The 20201-nt window shown below is 34.1% G+C and overlaps 1 protein-coding gene across 1 annotated transcript; it reads left to right on the forward strand.

Moving 5' to 3' along the window:
- Positions 1 to 877: 877 nt before the first annotated feature.
- Positions 878 to 3385, forward strand: LOC132477367 (serine/threonine-protein phosphatase 2A 65 kDa regulatory subunit A beta isoform-like). Its single transcript, XM_060079711.1, has one exon. The coding sequence runs from the start codon at positions 1153 to 1155 to the stop codon at positions 2425 to 2427; it is 1275 nt and encodes a 424-aa protein (XP_059935694.1). The 5' UTR covers positions 878 to 1152; the 3' UTR covers positions 2428 to 3385.
- Positions 3386 to 20201: the final 16816 nt, after the last annotated feature.

Raw genomic sequence — 20201 nt, forward strand, 5'->3', positions numbered from 1 at the left:
GTTTCTAGTGGGCATCTGCATCTGGTCCTTTCCTTATATCTCTCCTACTTCTTGCTTCCATCATCACATCTCTTACTACTCACTCTAATTTCCTTTCTCCCTTTTATAAAGACCTTTGTGATTATATCAAATCTACCTGGAAAACCCAGAAAATCTCCGTATCTCAATACCTTTAAATTAGTTGTATCTGCAAAGTTCCTTTTGACATATAAGTTAACATTCACAAGTTCCAGTAATTAGAACGTAGTCATCTTTGGTAGAGCATTATTCAGCCTACCGCACTTTGCAAACATTTGAATAAATCTCTTTCTTCACAATAGCCGAGATAATGGAAATAACCTAAGAGCCCATCAATGGATGGATAGATAAAGATATGTAGTGTATACATGCAACGGAATGTTATTCAGCCACAAACAAGAAGGAAATCCTGACATTTGTGACAACATGGATGGGACCTGAAGACATTATGCTAAGTGAAATAAGCCAAATAGAGAGAGACAAATACTGCATGGTATGACTTATATGGATAACAAACAAACAAATAAAAATGTCAGGAATCCTCCTACACTGTTGGTGGGTGCAGCCACTGTGGAAAACAATATGGAGGTTCCTTAAGAAACTAAAATTAGGGCGCAGTGGGGCCCGGCACTGGCCAGGGGGCAGCGGGCGGAGATGGAGACGATTCGCTCTACCCCATCGCGGTATTAATCGACAAGCTGCGCAATGAGGACGTGCAGCTCCGTCTCAATAGTATTAAGAAATTATCAACAATTGCTCTAGCACTTGGAGTAGAAAGGACACGAACTGAACTGCTGCCTTTCCTTACAGATACAATTTATGATGAAGATGAGGTACTGTTAGCTCTTGCTGAGCAGCTGGGAAATTTCACTGGCCTGGTGGGAGGTCCTGACTTTGCCCACTGTTTGTTGCCTCCTCTGGAAAGTCTGGCGACCGTGGAAGACTGTGGTTCAAGACAAGGCTGTGGAGTCCCTGAGGCAGATCTCCCAGGAGCACACTCCTGTGGCTCTGGAGGCTCACTTTGTCCCTCTGGTGAAACGCCTAGCGAGTAGGGATTGGTTTACCTCTTGCACATCTGCATGTGGTTTGTTCAGCGTTTGCTATCCCAGGGCTTCAGATGCTGTCAAAGCAGAAATGAGACAGCACTTCCGTTCCTTGTGCTCAGATGACACACCAATGGTACGACGTGCTGCTGCTTCCAAATTGGGTGAATTTGCAAAAGTTTTGGAATTAGACAGTGTGAAAAGTGAAATTGTTCCATTGTTCACTAATCTAGCTTCCGATGAACAGGATTCAGTGCGCCTCCTAGCTGTGGAAGCTTGTGTCAGTATTGCTCAGTTACTTTCTGAGGATGACCTTGAGGCTTTGGTGATGTCTACACTTGGACAAGCAGCAGAAGATAAATCTTGGCGAGTTTGCTATATGGTAGCTGACAAATTTTCAGAGCTCCAGAAAGCTGTGGGTCCCAAAATCACCCTAAACGACCTCATCCCTGCCTTTCAGAACCTACTCAAAGACTGTGAAGCTGAAGTCCGGGCAGCTGCTGCCCACAAAGTAAGAGAACTTTGTGAGAACTTGCCCATGGAAGGTAGAGAGACCATAATTATGAATCAAATTCTGCCCTATATAAAGGAATTAGTATCTGATACAAATCAACATGTCAAATCGGCTCTAGCTTCTGTAATTATGGGATTGTCTACGATTTTGGGCAAAGGGAATACCATTGAACATCTTCTACCTCTTTTTTTAGCTCAGTTAAAGGATGAGTGTCCTGAAGTTCATCTGAACATCATCTCCAATTTGGATTGTGTAAATGAAGTGATTGGAATATGGCAGCTCTCTCAATCACTCCTTCCTGCCATACTGGAGCTGGCTGAAGATGCCAAATGGAGGGTCCGGCTGACCATCATTGAGTATATGCCACTGCTGGCAGGCCAGCTGGGTGTGGAATTCTTTGATGAGAAGCTGAATTCTTTATGTATGGCCTGGCTTGGGGACCATGTGTACGCCATCCGTGAAGCTGCCACCAGCAACCTCATGAAACTAGTTCAGAAGTTTGGTAAAGAGTGGGCCCAAAACAGCATCGTTCCCAAAGTGTTAGTAATGGCAGATGATCCTAATTACCTGCACAGGATGACCACTCTATTCTGCATTAATGCGCTATCTGAAGCCTGTGGTCAGGAAATAACCACTAAGCAGTTGCTGCCTGTTGTATTGAAAATGGCAAGAGACCAAGTAGCAAATGTCCGATTCAATGTGGCCAAATCACTACAGAAAATTGGACCAATTCTAGATACTGATGCTTTGCAGGAGGAGGTTAAGCCAGTACTACAGAAGCTAGGCCAGGATGAAGACGTGGATGTCAAGTACTTTGCACAGGAAGCTATAAGTGTGCTCACATTGGCATGATGAAGAACAGGAGGGGAAGGACTTTGCTGAATTCTTATCACAGATTTCTAGTGCATGTGTTCTTGAACTGGGTGGAGAGAAAAAATGGAAAACCTTCAAGACCTCATCTGAACAAATGGCAACAACTAGCAAGAAATCAAATTTCAGTGACTTGATTCTTTCTAAAGATTGTTTTTTACTTGTCTTCCTTGTTGGGATAATTCTATTTTAACTGTTCTTATTGTCTGTGACCAATTCCTGTCCCTTGCACAGTCATTTCTTGGTTGTCTCCTAATGATTTATTTAGCACCACCTGACCTCCTGCATCCTCCTTGTTTAATCAGGCCCCGGCCACTTAATATTCCACCAAGCCTGGACAGGTTTGGACCCAGATGTGGAACAGAGTGATTCTTTTGATGTTTATGTGTATCTGTGTGTCTCCATCATTCCAAAGTTAAATATACGTGGTTTAGAATAACTTATTTGACAAGCCCTCCACTTGGGAGACACATTGAGATCTAACTGTAGCGAGAGCCATATTTTCCTGGATAGTGATGGTCTGCCTCATTGTCTCACCTGAAAGGGGAATGTGGAAGCTCAGGTTTCATGTATTGGTTGTTTTGGTCTTTCTTTGCTTGATTTTGACTGTAATCATGTCATTCAGAAACCTGAAGTGCAGATGCATCTTTCTGCTAATGTGTCATGTTGAAACCTAACTCATTTTCCACAGCTCCCCACTGTGACTGCGTTCAAAGATCCTCTTCTTTCTCCCTGCTGAGAAGCTTAAAATTTAGTGCCTCCTAATAAGCCTTGGTTCTGCTGTTTGATTGTAAGATTGCAGTTGTATTTCTAATGAGTAAAGGAACCACTGGTATAATCCACTGTGAGGATTTCCTGCTCTTTACCTGGTTCTCCTTCTGGCTGGGTGAACATTTGGTCCTTGCTACATTGTACAGTAGTAGCTTTCCAAACTGAAGTTTCATTACTAATTTTTTGGTATAGGTGATGCTGGAATCTTATCATTTGAAATGTTTGTTTTTCTACTTTTACAGTAAAACCTCATTAGTTCCTCCTGGAATTGAAGATAATGAGTGAAGCTGAAGGGTTTGCTGAAGCAAATTAATAGTACGTGAGGAAGCCTGTTGGGTCTGAACTACTTAAACAACTTTAACGCTCCTTAAAAAGCACCCTTTTACCACTTGATATGCTAGTTACTAATCACTCTTTTCAATTATATTAAAATACGTTCCGTGAGGATCTTTGTGAGGCCACACCTTTATTTAGATGCATTCAATTTACTCTTTATCTCTGATATATATACATATGTATTTAATGGATAACTTAAATATTTTTCTTGCAAATTTATGAACATTTTTCACCTAATCAAACTCAACTTGTCCCTAATGCATTTTTAATTAATGAGGTTTTATTGTAGCTTATTTTTCTCTCAGTGCATCTCGCTGTGTAGTTTGCTTGTTTCCATTTTGGTTTTCAGTCTGTTTCTTTCATTCACAGTCTCTTAAACCCAACGAGCCCACTTCTGTTTTGTGAAGGTCCAGAGACTCCTAGAAAACTTTGTACATTAAACCATTTCATAAAACCAAGTTTGACCAAATACTTTCAAGTTTGTCTTACCTTAGAAAAACAGAACTTTTAAAATCAGAATTACCTGCCTGCATTTAAAACTGCCAAGCTAGTTTATAGTATGTTTCTATTTTATTACTTTTGGGCTAAGGATTAAATACTTTTCTAGGCAATAATCTTTTCTACATTCTCATTTTAATATCTTAAACTATTATGCTGTAAACAATTTTAGTTTCGTGGTTCTTTTTGTTTTTTTATTACCTGCAGGTTTTGTTTGTCTTCATTGAATTTCATATTTGAGAGACTGTTGTCTTGATTGAAACAAATTTGCACAACCATTGCTTTCCTCTCGTTGGAAATGCCATTGGTTTTGGGATAGACTTTTAAATGGCCTAGTGGACCCCCTGAGGAGCTCTGTACATTGACCTCTACCCTAAAACTGTGGTAAAGGGTAGACAGTAAGCCATTGCTTTCCTAGGCTGGGTCAGGGAGCTCAGCAGGGCCCTATCTTTTTGGGTGACCCCAAAGGGACTTCATTGTTTCTTTCTGACTTAAACAATAGGGAATCCCTTTTGTTACTCCTCAGAAGAATTGTTCTTTGGCTCATAACTTTGTCATTTTCTCCATGGATTAGTTTTCTTGTCTTGATTTCACTGGAATGTAAGCTCCAGGAGCTCTGCAAGGGCTGGGATTTTTGTCTATTTTGTCTTCTGCTGTATCTGTAGCACCAGCACCTAAATCAGTGTCTGGTGTACATAGTAGGTGCTCAATAAAAGTATGTTCAGTTAATTTCTAAAAAAAAAAAAAAAGGAACTAAAATTAGAGTTACCATATGATCCTGCAATTCCACTCCAGGGCATATATCTGAAGAAAACTCTACTTTGAAAAGATAAATGCACTCCAATGTTCATAGAGGCACTATTTGTAAAAGCCACGACATGAAAGCAACCTAAGTGTCCATCAACAGAAAAATGGATAAAGATGTGATATATACACACAATGGAATATTACTCAGACATAAAAAAGGATGAAATAATGCTATTTGCAGCAACATAGATGGACCTAGAGATTATGGCATTAAGTGAAGTAAGTCAGACAGAGAAAGGAAAATATCATATTATATCACTTACATGTAGAATCTAAAAAAAAAGATACAAATGAACTTATTTACAAAACAGAAATAGAACCACAGACATAGAAAATAAACTTATGAATATCAAGGGGATACGGGGTGGGGTGGGGCAGAGATAAGTTAGGAATCTGGGAGTAACATAAACACACTGCTGCATATTAACTAGATAAACAGCAATGAGCAATGACCTGCTGAATAGCACATGGAACTATATTCAATATCTTGGAATAATCTATAATGGAAAAGAATCTGAAAAAGAATCTATATATATGTGTGTGTATATATATATATATATATATATATATATATATATATGTAGGTGTGTGTGTATAACTGAATTACTTTGTTGTACATCTGACACTAACACAACTTTGTAAATTAACTATACTTCAATTAAAAAATGGTTTTCAAAAGTGAAACTCATACACACAGAAAGTAGAAAATGGGTTGCCAGGGTCTGGTAGGGTGGTGAGAAAAATAGGAAAATGTTAGTAAAAGGGTACAAAGTTTCAGCTATAAGATAAATAAGCTCTGAGGATATAATGTAAAACATGGTAAAATGTAAACCATATTATCAATACATGATAACCCTATTGTATAATTATATTGTAAAATTGAATTAAAAACCCAATAATTTCTAATCATGTCACCCCATAAACTATTATGTTAGAAATGTTTTCAACTATTTGTAACAGTTTAATATTGTCTTTTAAAATCCAGATATCCCTCAGTATTATTCTTTTTTCAGAATTTTCTTGTGGTTTATACTTACATATTTACTTTTCCAGGCAGATGAGTTTTTGTACTTTTTGTCAAGTTCTAAAATAAATGCTATTGGACAAATGGGGTGGTCTTTGGGAGGTGTGTGCATTTGTACCAAACATGAGCATGGTATATATTTTGATTCACTCAAATCTTCTTTCAGTTTGATTAGAAAATTTTCTAAATTATCATTATCAAATTCTTGGATATTGTTGTTAAATTTGAATCAAAATATTTTATTTTCTTCTTTGGTGCTGTAAATGTGATCATTAATATCTAATCTATTTTCTATGTTTAGTATAATAAATAGTCACTTTATTTAACATAATTTTATTTTACTCTTCACTGATTTTTTTAAAACTCCTTTTAAAAATAATTTAGGTATATTTTACAGTAAAATGAGACCATATTAAGTGTAAAATATCAACAAATTTTGTCAAAGGCATCTACCTATGCTACCATCATGTGAATTATGCCATACAATAGTACCATTACCCCCAGAAAGTATGCTTCATTCTTACCTTGTCAATATCTCCGAGAGTCATTTTATAGTACTTTCTTTCTAGTATATAAAAACATAATTAATTTTCCAATATTGAGCTTGTAGCTCATGGATTTGTTAAATTTAGTTTTTGTAGTATGTTTCTTGATTCCACTGGATGATCTATGAATACAATTTTGTTGCATGTGAATAAAATAGTTCAATGTCTTTCTTTACAATTCTAGTGCTATTTATCTTTTATATAATTCACTAAGTCCTTCAACAAAATAAAAGTGGTAAGAATATACATCTTTTCTTTGTTCCCTTAGGGAAAAATAATCACCATAAATTTTTATGTTAACTTGAGTTTTGAAATATATATTTTCTAAGATTTATTTGTCTTTACATTCCTAGTTTTTATTCTAAATTGACATTGAAATGATAACTCTTATCTGAAATATGTTATTGTCTCACTTAAAGGGAAAGACACAACACTAGAAATAACCTATCGCTTTGGAGCTCTAACCACTATTATTCACATCCCATTAGCCAAAGTTAGTTACATAGCTCAACTTGACTTCTATGGGTTAGGAAGATTTTTTATCCTACTGAGAGAGACAGTGGAAGTCACATGGCAAATGGCAATTATACGTTCTCCTTGCTGGGAAGTCATCAAATAATTTGGAGTAATAAGGAGTATCCAATTTATTACAACATACCAAAGACTTCCTAAAGATTCATCAAATGAAAACTGGGTAATTTTTCCTTATTGATCAATAATTTTATCCCTGCTTCATTATAATTCTCCATGAGTACTTCTTCATAATTCTTGCCAATTTTTAATATCCAAATGATTTTTCAAAATCCCTAGCTTTTCTTCTTCTCCTTCTTTGTCTCTTCCTTCTCTTTTTCCTATTCCTTCTCTCCTTTCCTTTTCTCCTTCACCTCATTGTTTTATTAAATAGTGTTGTCACCCACTCTACCTCATTTGCTCGCTTCCCTGGTCATCCCTGAGGACATGTTATTAACAGCAATGGAAATCCCTGTATAAGCTTGATTTTAGGTATATCACTATTTAACCACCATTTATATTTCCTGCTCATGCCCTTTAATGCCCCATCACCATCAATTATTCAAACTCACAGAAAAGTACTTTCCTTTGATACTATCACCTATAATTTCTCCTTCATCTTATTTATATCTTTATTTAGTACTTACCTAGAATTCAGTCTGGGGTGTTAAAGGGGCCTTCTAAATAGTTGCAGTGCACAAGAAACAAAACTATATGTAAGGGGTCCTTGTCATAATCATAAGACTCCTTTGGGATGCTTACCATCTCCCTCTCCCAAATTACATGATCTTCTCTGGGTACAGAACATTTTCCATTATTTCCCTTTTCCATTAAGTTCCTTTCACTCTACAAACCTAGACACATCCTGAAACCTGAATTACTCCACGGCTCCAGTGTCATTCTGAATACATTGTCTGAGTAGTGGGGATTACTGTTTCCCATTATCTTCCATTGAGAAATCAGCATAACTCTTCTCATTCTATAATTTATCAAGACTAGCTGAGAAGCTAGGCGGAAGGCATTATGAGTGTAAAATGCAAATGCTCAAGATGTCGTTTCATGTATGATTATAGTTTGTTTCAATAATCGATTTTAGTAAAGTTATTTTTTCTTCTATTGCATTATTGCTATATGAAAGCTTACCTCTGCAACATTGAATACTGAGCTAAAGAGAGGAAAGGAACAGTTAGAGAAATGATAGAAGTAAATTGATTATTATCACAAATATTTATTATCTACCTTTAATCCTTTCTTAATACACTAGGAAATAGGTAAAATTATACTTGCTTTTCATTTTGAAGGTTAGAAAATTGATAAATGGGTTTTGGGTAACTCGCCCCAAAATGTTACAGTAGTGTGTGTGAATCTTAGATTTCTGTCTTAGATTTGTTTTAGAATATCTATACAACCTTTTTTTTTTTTTCTGGCAATGATATTCTTATGGTAAGAAATCAGATGGAAAATATTACTAATTTCAATGTAATTTGATTGAAATTGATACATCACATAAAGATAAAAAAGTATTGTCAGTTTATGTTTCATAGAAACAAAAATAAATTATACTAATCTGTATTGATGATATTGTAGATATTTGCTGAATATATTAAGAATGCTGTATATTATATAATTATCTAAGTAATTTATATAATTGTGAATTATAAATCATCTATTGAATAAAAGGGGTATAGATATAACTATACAAATAAATATAAGTATATACTCACATGTAATCATCTCAACTCCTAATCTATTTTAATTCTGTTGATTACATTATTTCATGATAGAGTGCATATACATTTATTTGATGGCTAATATATTAGATTGTGCTGACATAAGAAAATACTACAGAGTTGGTGGTTTAAATAACAGAAACATTTTTCTCACAGTTGTGGAGAATAGAAATTTGAGACGTGAGTGCTTCATGGCTGGGTCTGGTGAGGCCCTTTTGCTGGCTTGCAGATAGCCATATACCCAGATTGCAAGGAAAGAGCAATCCGTCTTCCAGTTCTCATAAGGGTACTGGTCCAATCACAAAGGTCACTCTCATGACTTAATCTAACTCTGATTATATCCTCCAAAACCCCATCTCCAAATATCATGATGTTAGGGCTTAACACTTCAACATATTAATGGGATGGGGGGCAAAAACATTTAGTTCATAACAGGGAGAATATATATACATTTTTACTTAGTTGGCATTTATAGAACACTACATCCAACAAGAACAAAATATATACATTCTTTTCAAGTGAACTTGGTTAATTCACCATGGTAGACCAACTATTGGGCAATAAAAGAGTCTCAATAAATTTAAGAAGATTTAAATAATTTAAAGTGTGTTATTTGAACACAACAGAACTAAATGAGTTAGAACACAGGGCAATTATTTTCCAAATCCGGATATTTTAATTTTTTTTCAAAGCAAGTCAGAGAAAAATTGAACAGTGTTCAATTTTCAGGTTTTAAGGTTCTAACTTATGATTTAAATATATTAATTAAAGTTACAATGTCCTTGATTTTCCTGTCTTTATGTAACTTCTATTTTAGAAGGGTCTTTCAAATATATTTTTTATTAGCTCACAGCTGAGGTTCAAAATACATATGTCATACTTTCAAATGATCAGAAATAATCTCAGAGGATATATTTGTTTGGGGACATATGTTTCATTTCATTGACTTTCAAAGTGTTTGGTAAATTTCTTGTCATTTTGACATCAGCCATTTCCATCTCATAATGTCTGCACACTAAGAGAGATCCCAGGTCCTAAATTCTTCACTATCTGGGGTGCTGCTTTTGGCACTAAATAATTTTCTAGGAAAGGGTGTGCCCCAGAAATTGATCCAGAGACATTTAATAAAAGACGTTAATGATTTTTACTGTATTTTAAGACAAAATTGAAGTGAAATAATAATAGAATTGATAAATTAGTGGCATGTGGAATATACCAGATCCATGTCAATCTATGTAACCATTATGGAGAAAATAATTAACTACTTTTATATGGAATATTTGATATGTATGTTTGACTTAGAAATGAAGGCAGAGGAAAACTGAGGACATGTATGAAATAAGGTATGTTTAAAGCATATTTATGTTTTCATAAGGTTTTTAAGTAAGATAAACTGTCATGTGCTGTGTTGATCTATTCTTTAATAGATAAAATTTACTTGCGCTCAGTAGTGTAGTTGTTATAGGTAAAACTTCTGGTGCAATCTACATATTTTAAAATTTGAGTTTCAACAATTACTGAGTGACCTTCCATGAATTGTGCAGCTTAGCTTCTTCATCGGTAAAATATAGATGAAAGTAAATGCTTCACAGAGTTTTTGTGAAGATTTAATGAGTTAATATATGTAAATAGCTTAGAATAGCATTTGGCACCTATAGTAAGTATTAAATGTGTGTTGTTGTTATTACTGTTGAAACATAACTGATCGGGCTTCCCTGGTGGCGCAGTGGTTGAGAGTCCGCCTGCCAATGCAGGGGACGTGGGTTCGTGCCCCGGTCTGGGATGATCCCACATGCCACAGAGCGGCTAAACCCCTGAACCATGGCCGCTGAGCCTGAGCATCTGGAGCCTGTGCTCCGCAATGGGAGAGGCCACAACAGTGAGAGGCCCGCGTACCACAAAAAAAAAAAAAAAAAAAAAAAAAAAAAAAAAAAAAGTAACTGTTCAAGCAGAAGTAAGGAAATGAATAGTTTATCATGGTTGGTTAAAAACTAAGGCAGTTCACATTAATAAAATCAAACAAGAATCATGAGTGGCTTGTTAGTGAAGTATAGGAAAGAGTTTGCTATAACATAGGACACCTCTGTATATTATAGAAATGGCTAGTTGAGAGAGAGAGAGAGAAAGAGAGAGAGAGAGAAAGGAAAAATACATGATCTCTCATCTGTCTGAAGAAGTTGATGCATAGGATTACACGGATGATGACACTGTTGACTCTCAACTAAGCTTATGCATATGGCTTTAATTTTTCTTCGTGAATTTTTAAAGGAATCCTAAGATTTGGTTCAATCACAGCTGAGATCATTATATTTCCAAAACCAATTCTCCCTTTTTTTAAGACACAAAATGTGTATATATTTGTGTGTGTGTGTGTGTGTGTGTATTTTCAAACTTGAGTTTGTTTGCCAGTAAAGGACCAGGAAACTAGGTGACTTTGGCTAAAATGCTCCCCAAACCACAGCATCCTTTACCTCATAAATAATTAGCTGAACTGTTTGTACCTACACACCAATCTGGACAAAATATCTGACTTAGAACTGTCATTAAGCTTCTTTCCTCCCCACGCCCCAGAATTTTGGCCTATCCTTGAGCAACAGAAGATATAACAGCTTCCACTTAAAGGCCTTCCTGAAGTCAGCTGATCTCAGGAAAAGATATTTCCTGATCAACTGTCCAATAACACCAGCTATTCCACCACACCTGGTTCTTTCTAGCCTTGTTTGCTTGTCCCAATAAAAGAAAAGCCCTTTTCTACCTGCCCTTTGAGACATCTGCAGATCTTATGGTTAGGGCATTCACCCTACTGCAATGGCCTCCTCATCTCCCTTTATGACAATGATCCTTTTGACTAAAGTTTTTCCTTATCTAAGTCTGGATTTGTTTTATTTGATGTGCCACAAATGGGATCTATCACAGTCTCTCATATTTGTCAGTTTATAAATATGGTACATCCTTCATGTGCCAATTATCTAATCACATATGACACAGACATACCTCAAAGATACTACAGGTTCAGTTCCAGACCATCCCAACAAAGTGAATATCATAATAGAGTCAAACAAATTTTTTTTGGCTTCCCAGTGCATGTAAACATTATGTATACACTATACTACAGTCTATTAAGTGTACAATAGCATTATGTCTAAAAAAGTACATAACAATTTAAAAATTCTTATTGTCGAAAAATCCTAAGCCTTCACCAAGTTACAGTAGTAACATCAAAGATCACTGTTCACAAATCACCATAGCAAATATAATAATAATGAAGAAAGTTTGAAATATTGTGAGAATTACCAAAATATGACACAGACACACAAAGTGAGCAGATGCTATTGCAAAAATGGCACCCACAGATTTGCTCTTGCAGGGTTGCCATAAACATTCAATTCGTAAAAAAAAAAAAAAAACCCTCAATATCTGCAAAGAGTAATTAAACCAGGTATGCCTGTATTTGTTACCATCCTGCTTATGATTTCCTGGTTTACCAGGTACAAGGTAATAGCAACAGTGATGTTATTTTAGGTTTTAACATGTTTAAACATATTTTTCCAATATATTTTCCACTCTTTTCACTGTCATTGGCAGGTGGTAAAATAATACACCTGCCTTTCAGACACATTGGCTTGAGTTCGTATTTATTAAAACAGTTGTACTTCATTAATATGTACCATGCAATTTTTATTAAAATAAAGAAATATTTATATACTTGGATAAATTTGTACCTTGAACACTAGATTAAGGATATCATATATATATATATATATATATATATATATATATATATATATATGAATACACAACATACACACACACACACACACACGCACGCACACCCCTGTTCTCAGCATTTTCTTATCCACAAATGTTTTATATTATCTTCTACAGGAGGCCCACTCTTAGAATTTAGGCAAAACCTACAGAGACTGATGGCTAAAGGATTTTTTAACAACTCTCCCAGTATCTGAGACAATAGTCCTTCATTTACTGATGAATTAAATTAATATATGACAAGGACCACTAGTTTTGCATTCTTCATATATTTAAGGATGATCCTCATTTGTGCATCACACCCCTCTCAAGAAAGTGATATTGATTTTTGCTTTACCACCTTGGCTTTCATGAGAGGGACATTTTAAGAGGCTTCTATTTGGCTTACCTCAGTATGGTAGCCCTTACCAGATAAACCAAAGACCCAATGGGGGTGTGACATCAACTACCAGTACCTCTATCCCAGTTATACATTCAGGAACCAAAAAGTAACCATTGATCAAGCACGCTCAGAGTCCAGTCCCACATGGATACAAATTCAATAGATATGAGTCACCCTGGAAGGATGCACCTTGGATCAGATAATGCTTTTCAACCAAGGCAAACACTGAACGGGTAGATAGCTGCTGAAGTTTATCTGCTGAGAGTACTCCCAGAAGCTAGGGTAATAAATCTGCATCAAACTGTTCAACACATAAGAAAATATGCACTCATTACTTTAACAATCTTAAATGACATTTTAGAAACTTTACTTCATTCCCAAGATATTAAAAGTATTTTTTTTGTGTCAAATGTTATCTTCTCTTTGTGCTCCCATCTACTCTTTAGGTGGTGTCTGAATTCTCAATGGCCAACATTTTAATTTATTCTCACTTTAAGTATTATCTTATAATCATTTAAAGGCATTTAGTTTCCACTGTTTGTCTAAATTAAACAAATTAAAAGAATGGACCAGAGACCTTAACAGACTCCTCTCCAAAGAAGACATGCAGTTGGCAAATAGCATATGAAAAGGTTCTCCCCATCATATGTCACCAGGGAAATGCAAATTAAAACAATAAGATACTACTACACAACTATTAGAATGGGTAAAATTCAGAACACTGACAATACCAAATTCTGATAAGGATGTAGAGCAACAGAAATTCTCATTCAACGTTTGTAGGGATACAAAATGGCACAGGCACTTTGGAAAACATTTGGCAATTTCTTACAAAACAAAACATCTTCCTACCATATTATCCAGGCATTGAGCGCCTTGGCATTTACCCAAAGGAATTGAAAACTTGTGTTCACACAAAAACCTACATGTAGATGTTTATAGCATCTTTATTCATAATTACCAAAACTTGGAAGTAACCAAGATGCCCTTCAGTAGGTGGATGGATGAATAAACTATGATACATCTAGACATTGGAATATTATTCAGCACTAAAAAGAAATAAGCTCTTAAGCCTTGAAAACAAGTGAGAAAACCTAAATACATTCTACTAAGTGAAAGGAGCCAATCTGAAAAGATTGCATAGTGTATGCTTCCAACTATATGACATTCTGGAAAAGGCAAAACTGTGATCAGTGGTTGACAAGGGTTGTGGGGAAGGGAGGAATAAATAGGCAGAGCACAGAGAATTCTTCGGGCAGAAAAACACACTATATGATACTAAAATGATAGATACATGTCATTATACATTTGTCCAAAGCCACAGAGTGTATAACACCAAGAGGGAGCCCTAGTGTAAACTATGGATTGTGGGTGATTATGATGTGTCAGTGTAGGTCCATCAATTTTAACAAAGGTACCACTCTAGTGGGGGATGTTGATAGTGAGGGAGGCTATGCATGTATGGTAAATTTCTGTACCTTCTTCCCAAGTTGGCTGTGAACCTAAAACTGCTGTAAAAGAATTGACTTTTTTAAAAATAAAAAGAACATTCTTCTACAAAATCTATTACAAAATATATTTTTAGTTTATTTCTTGTGAAGGTGATTATTGTTCAGAATCAATTTACAAGTTTGACCAATAAACAGTGAGATGAGAACTCTCTTCTCCCTTCTTTATTATAGATTATTAGAAATGTGTTTCATTATTTTTTATTTAGTACTATCTAAAATTGACTAGGCTATGGCTATCATAAATTAAGGGATTATAAAATAATATGTTGCTTTTATTTTTTAAATGCAATTGGTCTAATGCAAAATTGAGGCTCTAGTAAAATATTCACACATGCACATGTACTATTTATCTTTAGCATTCTATTATTTAGTTTTGATGTGAGCATTTATAGTGAAAAGTATTGTGCACATGGATGTTAGGGAAATTAAATTACAATTTCTGTCATTGGGATATATAATTTTTTTATTATAATGTGTTTGTATCTGACATGATTATCTTAAAATTCATTTTACATATTTTATAGTTCTATATTCTGAATTTGAAAAAGTTTTACTTACCAGTATTCTTCTCATGTATTTTATTCAACAATTAGAAGAAAGCAATGATCCACTATCATTAGAACAATTACTTTCCCAATAGTTTTAATCCTCTGAAGTCCACCAAGTTAAGTAGAACCTCTTGGCCTACCTCTTTTATAATCAATGATATACAGGTATTTGTATATTCTTTGCCCTTAAAAAGCAAATTTTTTTCTGTGTAAACCTTCATCATTCACATAAGGAAGTAAACTGAAAACATTATCTCAGTATTATTCAGCTTTATAAAAGAACAAACTTTCAGGATGATTGTAATACATAAATGTGTATAATTTAGGAAACAATTTCATTGCTATAGAAATTCACTCACATCAAAATGTAAAATTATAAAATTAAAATAATATAAGCTTAAATGACATAAAATTTTAACCATATAAAGAAGTAAATACACACACACACGTAAAAACATACATACACGTATGCATGTGCATGTGGTTACGTGTGTATTGACTACTGGTCCTGGTATTTTCTTATTGTAAATATTAACTAGAACTTAAAAACGTCCTCATATTATAGAAGCTTGAAAGTGAATTAAATGTGTGTCTTTATGAGTTTTTAAAAATGTGCCTGATTTCTATAAATTTGAAATATGTAATCTGTATGAGGACATGATTTTATGTTTTCACAGTTCTATAGTATCACCAGTACTTAGAATAGTGTTTGGCATATAACTCATTCTTAATAAAATTATATTTGGAATAAACTAAACAATAAATAAAATGTGCTTCATACACATAATAACTAAAATTTATATATTGATGAAAATTAAACTTTCACTTTTCAATATCTACATCTCTTATAACTGAATGTTTTCCTTATCAATGATTTAGATTTTGGACTATGTTGAACAGTCACTTTCATAAAAAGTGTTCACCACAGATTTGGGGTTCTCACCTACTCTCTGAGGGAGAAAATTACCTATCATTATCCTATTAGGTTCAAATTATACTTCATAAATTTAGCTTTATTATATGAACATTAGATAGTTATTAATGTTTTTTTAAAGTAAAATAGTATATTAAAATTCTTAGTTTAATTAGTGGCATGAGAACTGTTCAAGAAGCATTAAAAAGAAAAAAAATGAAAGAATTTGTTGACTGCTTAAAGAAGAAATTAAAAGCAGTGGAGGATTTAACTCTATGATGTTTCAAGATCCTACGATACCCTTAGGGAGATTTTGCACAGCTGTTAGCAGAATATTAAAAGAGACGGAGATGTAGGCTTGGGATGAAAATTTTAACTTAGATTTCATGTGCTTTTGACTTGAGAATAAAATAGTCAAATAGAAGTGTCCTGCAAGAGATAGGAAACTTCAGCTCATGGTAATAGCCATGTATGAGGGTATAAGTGAGGGTTTCAATCTTATAGATATAGTAATTAAAACACTGAAAATGTGTGATATCTTCCAGAGGGATAATATATGAAGTGGAACAATCCTGCATGAGGAATGGTAAATGTTTTTAAGCGTTTAGATAATAGTTCATCCAAAAGAAGCTCCTAGCAAGAGTAACAAAGGAACAAGAGAAATCTGATAAAGTAATGGAAGTCAAAGAAAAATACACTCTCAAATGTGAGATAATTAACTGATGGAAACAATGCCTTCTTTACCAATCCCTACTTTATGTTCCTTGATGTATTTTGGGGGTATACAAAAACATTTCAGGGCTGATAGCTTTATGTAGGTCAATGGAATAATTTTGTCAATAGTTCAAAGTTTATATTTACATATATGATACTAGCTTAAAGACTGTGTCAAGCTGACATATCTTAATAGCATCAATTTAAAAAGTTTGATTACAAATATGGCAACACAGAATCTGTAATTCAGAAGATTTTCCAAGTTTCAAAATTTCATAGGAATCTTGTGATATGAAATATTAAAGCATTTCTACTATAATATATTCATGTGAAAAATTCAATTTCAAATATTATTTCTTAATAGCTCCATTAAGATGTTTCCTTTGAATTATTCATTGGTGTAATTTTTATTTACTATGAATAAACTTACTCAAAATAAAAATTATTTCTAGAATAATAAAGTTTATAGCCTTATGAAAGTATAACATCATATATGTGAATATAAAAGATATAAGGTAAACATTTATTGCTGTAAATACTTAAAATAGGAGGCATTATTGTATTCAAAACATTAAAATACCATATAATTATCATGTTACTTAGAATGTTTTTGTTCAATATTACAAATTTAAGCAGATTTTAAAATTTGTTTACCTAAACTGAGTTTTCATTTTTGAGTAAAATGAGAAAAATTAAAGTTATTTTGCATATTTCAAATAGAAATAATTTTTGTAATAATTTTCTCTTCAGTCTTTTTTTTCTTTTTTTTTTCTTTTTTTTTTTTGCGGTATGCAGGCCTCTCACTGATGTGGCCTTTCCCATTGTGGAGCACAGGTTCCAGACATGCAGGCTCAGTGGCCATGGCTCATGGGCCCAGCCACTCCACGGCATGTGAGATCCTCCTGGACTGGGGCACAAACCTATGTCCCCTGCATCGGCAGGTGGACTCCCAACCACTGCACCACCAGGGAAACCCTCCCTTCAGTCTTATGATATGCCCAATATCAATGACTAAAAAAGTTATATCATTATAGTAATATAATTTCTGATGTATAATAAAAAGGATCACATATATATGTATATATATACACATATATATGTTTTCAAACAAAGTGAAAATAAAGCACTCTTGTTTTTATGACTGGTGGATATATAATTATACCACAAGATTAATATTTTAACATTACTACATATTATTAAGTTTATGTATGGAATGGTTAAATTAACAAAACAATATAATTGTTCCAAATAATGTTGTTTCAAATATCTAGAAATTTGCAGGAAAAAGAGTTATGTCAAATTTTAAATACCTGGGTAGATTTAAAATTTTATTGTCATTAAGAACACTGCTATATGAATGTTTGTTTTTCCTCAAAATTCATATGTTGAGATAATAATTTCTAAGGTGATGGTAGGGCTTTTGGGAGATGATTAGGTCATGAGGTTGGAGGCCTCATGAATGGGATTAATACCCTTATAAAAGAGACCCCAGAGAGCTCCCTTACCCCTTCTACCATATAAGAACATAGTAAGAAGACAGCATCTATGAACTAGAAAGCAGACTCTCATTATACACAGAATCTGCTGGTGCCTTGTCTTGACTTCCCAGCCTCCAGAACTGTGAGAAATAAATGTTTGTTGTTTAAGTCATATTGTCTATGTAATTTTGTTATAGCAGCCTGAAGGGCTGAAGACAAATGTTTAAAATTCTGTTGAGAGGGCAGATCTCATGTTAAGCACACAACACAGTACTGTTAACAATAGGCACCGTGTTGTACAGCAGCTCTCTGGATCTTATTCATCTTGTATAACTGAAATTTTATACCCATTGTTTGACTTATTTAGATCTCCTTTAGTTCTCATATTTCAGTGTTGGTACTATTGCATCCTTTGAATTAAATGAAAAGCCTTTGAATTAAATGAAATTTAAGTAAAAAATTAGTTTACATTTTTGCCATAAAAACATACTAAGTCACTACATAAATTCTTACCCCACATCAAAATATTAATAAATAATGTGATGGCATAAGAAATTTTAGATCTAATGACATTCATAGTCCATACTGCCCAGTATTCTCCCTTACTCTCAGAGCAAGAGACATTTGGTTGATGTCCACCTTGAAATACTCACAAGGTAGTGTATGTGTGTGTGTGTGTGTGCACACACATGCGTGTGCATGCACACACATGATGTAACACCCTTTCATAATTATCTATTAACTTATTAAATAAATTTTATTGTTTTAAATTCCACATCTCTTAAATACATATTTCTGTATTTACTACCTGCTGAGGGATGTCACACTTTATAGGTTCCAGAATTTTCTGTTCTGGTGGCTGTTTCTTATACCAGTCCCTGTGAATTACATGTGTCCCTTAAGGTTTTATAAGGCTTTCCCATTCTGTCCATTATTATCCATCTAAAGTAATAACCTATACTATGATGAATCTTCCCTATTACTGCTGTCATTTCATCACAACCTACATTTAATTCCCCAAATTAACATTTTCACCAGTTAAGTCTTTCTTGCAATATATGACCAAAAAGGTACACCATAAACAGATGCAATGCTGCCAAGATTTTTAAATCCAAGTAGTGTTTTTTTCATAATTTCTAAAGATTAGTTACTAAACATAGACACTATAGAGTAGATCTGATTATTGCAATAAGCATCCTTTCCACCCCCCAATACAGCATCTTTCAAAGGATAACAGAACTTGGTAAGAGTGTGTTTTGGTTATATTAGAGTTTCTATAGATGAATGACAATTATGGCCTTGGAATTTGTTGTACCCAGATGATATTTTACCTTTAATAGAAAAAGGACTTTATCAAGCAATAGCTCAAAATGTTTATTGACTGACAGTTATGCCTAGGCATTCTCATTATTGAAAACAGGAAGATAGTTTTTATAAAATGATTTTTCTAAAGTGCTTATAATCTAAGAAGACATAATAAGCAAGTAAATAAATAAGTTTTTATATATATATTAGTGTTGTAATAAAGGTATACTCAGGCATCAATAGCAACATAGAAAAGGATACTAGCTCTTCCTATCTGTTTAAGCAAAACTTCTAGTGGGAGAGCACATAGAGATGAGATTCAAAAGTTAAGATGATAAAAGCCTAAGAAGAAGTATAGAACAAGTGATGATAACCTGAATACAGACAAATGGAAAAGGATAGTACAAACAATTTAATACTATGATAGAATAAAATTCAAGGAAGAGAATGTCAGGAAATGACTGAATATATACTGTAACTCAGTCCCTTGAAAGCATAATGAGTTCTTAATGTGTAATTTCAGTTTTACCTAGGGTAGGAAATGAATGAGCATTGAAAGCTTTCCAAAGCAACATCCTGATTACAAAACTTTCCCAATAATAGATGGCTGAGGCTTCTAAAATGCTTCAGATCTGTGTGTACAGAAACAGTGAATAGAAAAAACATTATTTTAAGGGCCAGGTGAATGACTTCTTACTGCCTAAACTCATGGGCTTCCAAGGTGGTCATTCCTTCTCTGGGTGCTTGCAATAAGTTCTAATGCTTTGGCACAGCTCTGGTATGTAAAGGCAAACTTTCCACACAAGCACATGAAATTTGAGACTGTCAATATTTTTCACTGTTGTATTTTGAGTTACAAACACATTCTGATACATAAGAGGATCTCAGTAAAATATTGATGAATACTGAATGAATG

Source organism: Mesoplodon densirostris, chromosome 17, assembly GCF_025265405.1.
Source record: "Mesoplodon densirostris isolate mMesDen1 chromosome 17, mMesDen1 primary haplotype, whole genome shotgun sequence".
NCBI lineage: Eukaryota > Metazoa > Chordata > Mammalia > Artiodactyla > Ziphiidae > Mesoplodon > Mesoplodon densirostris.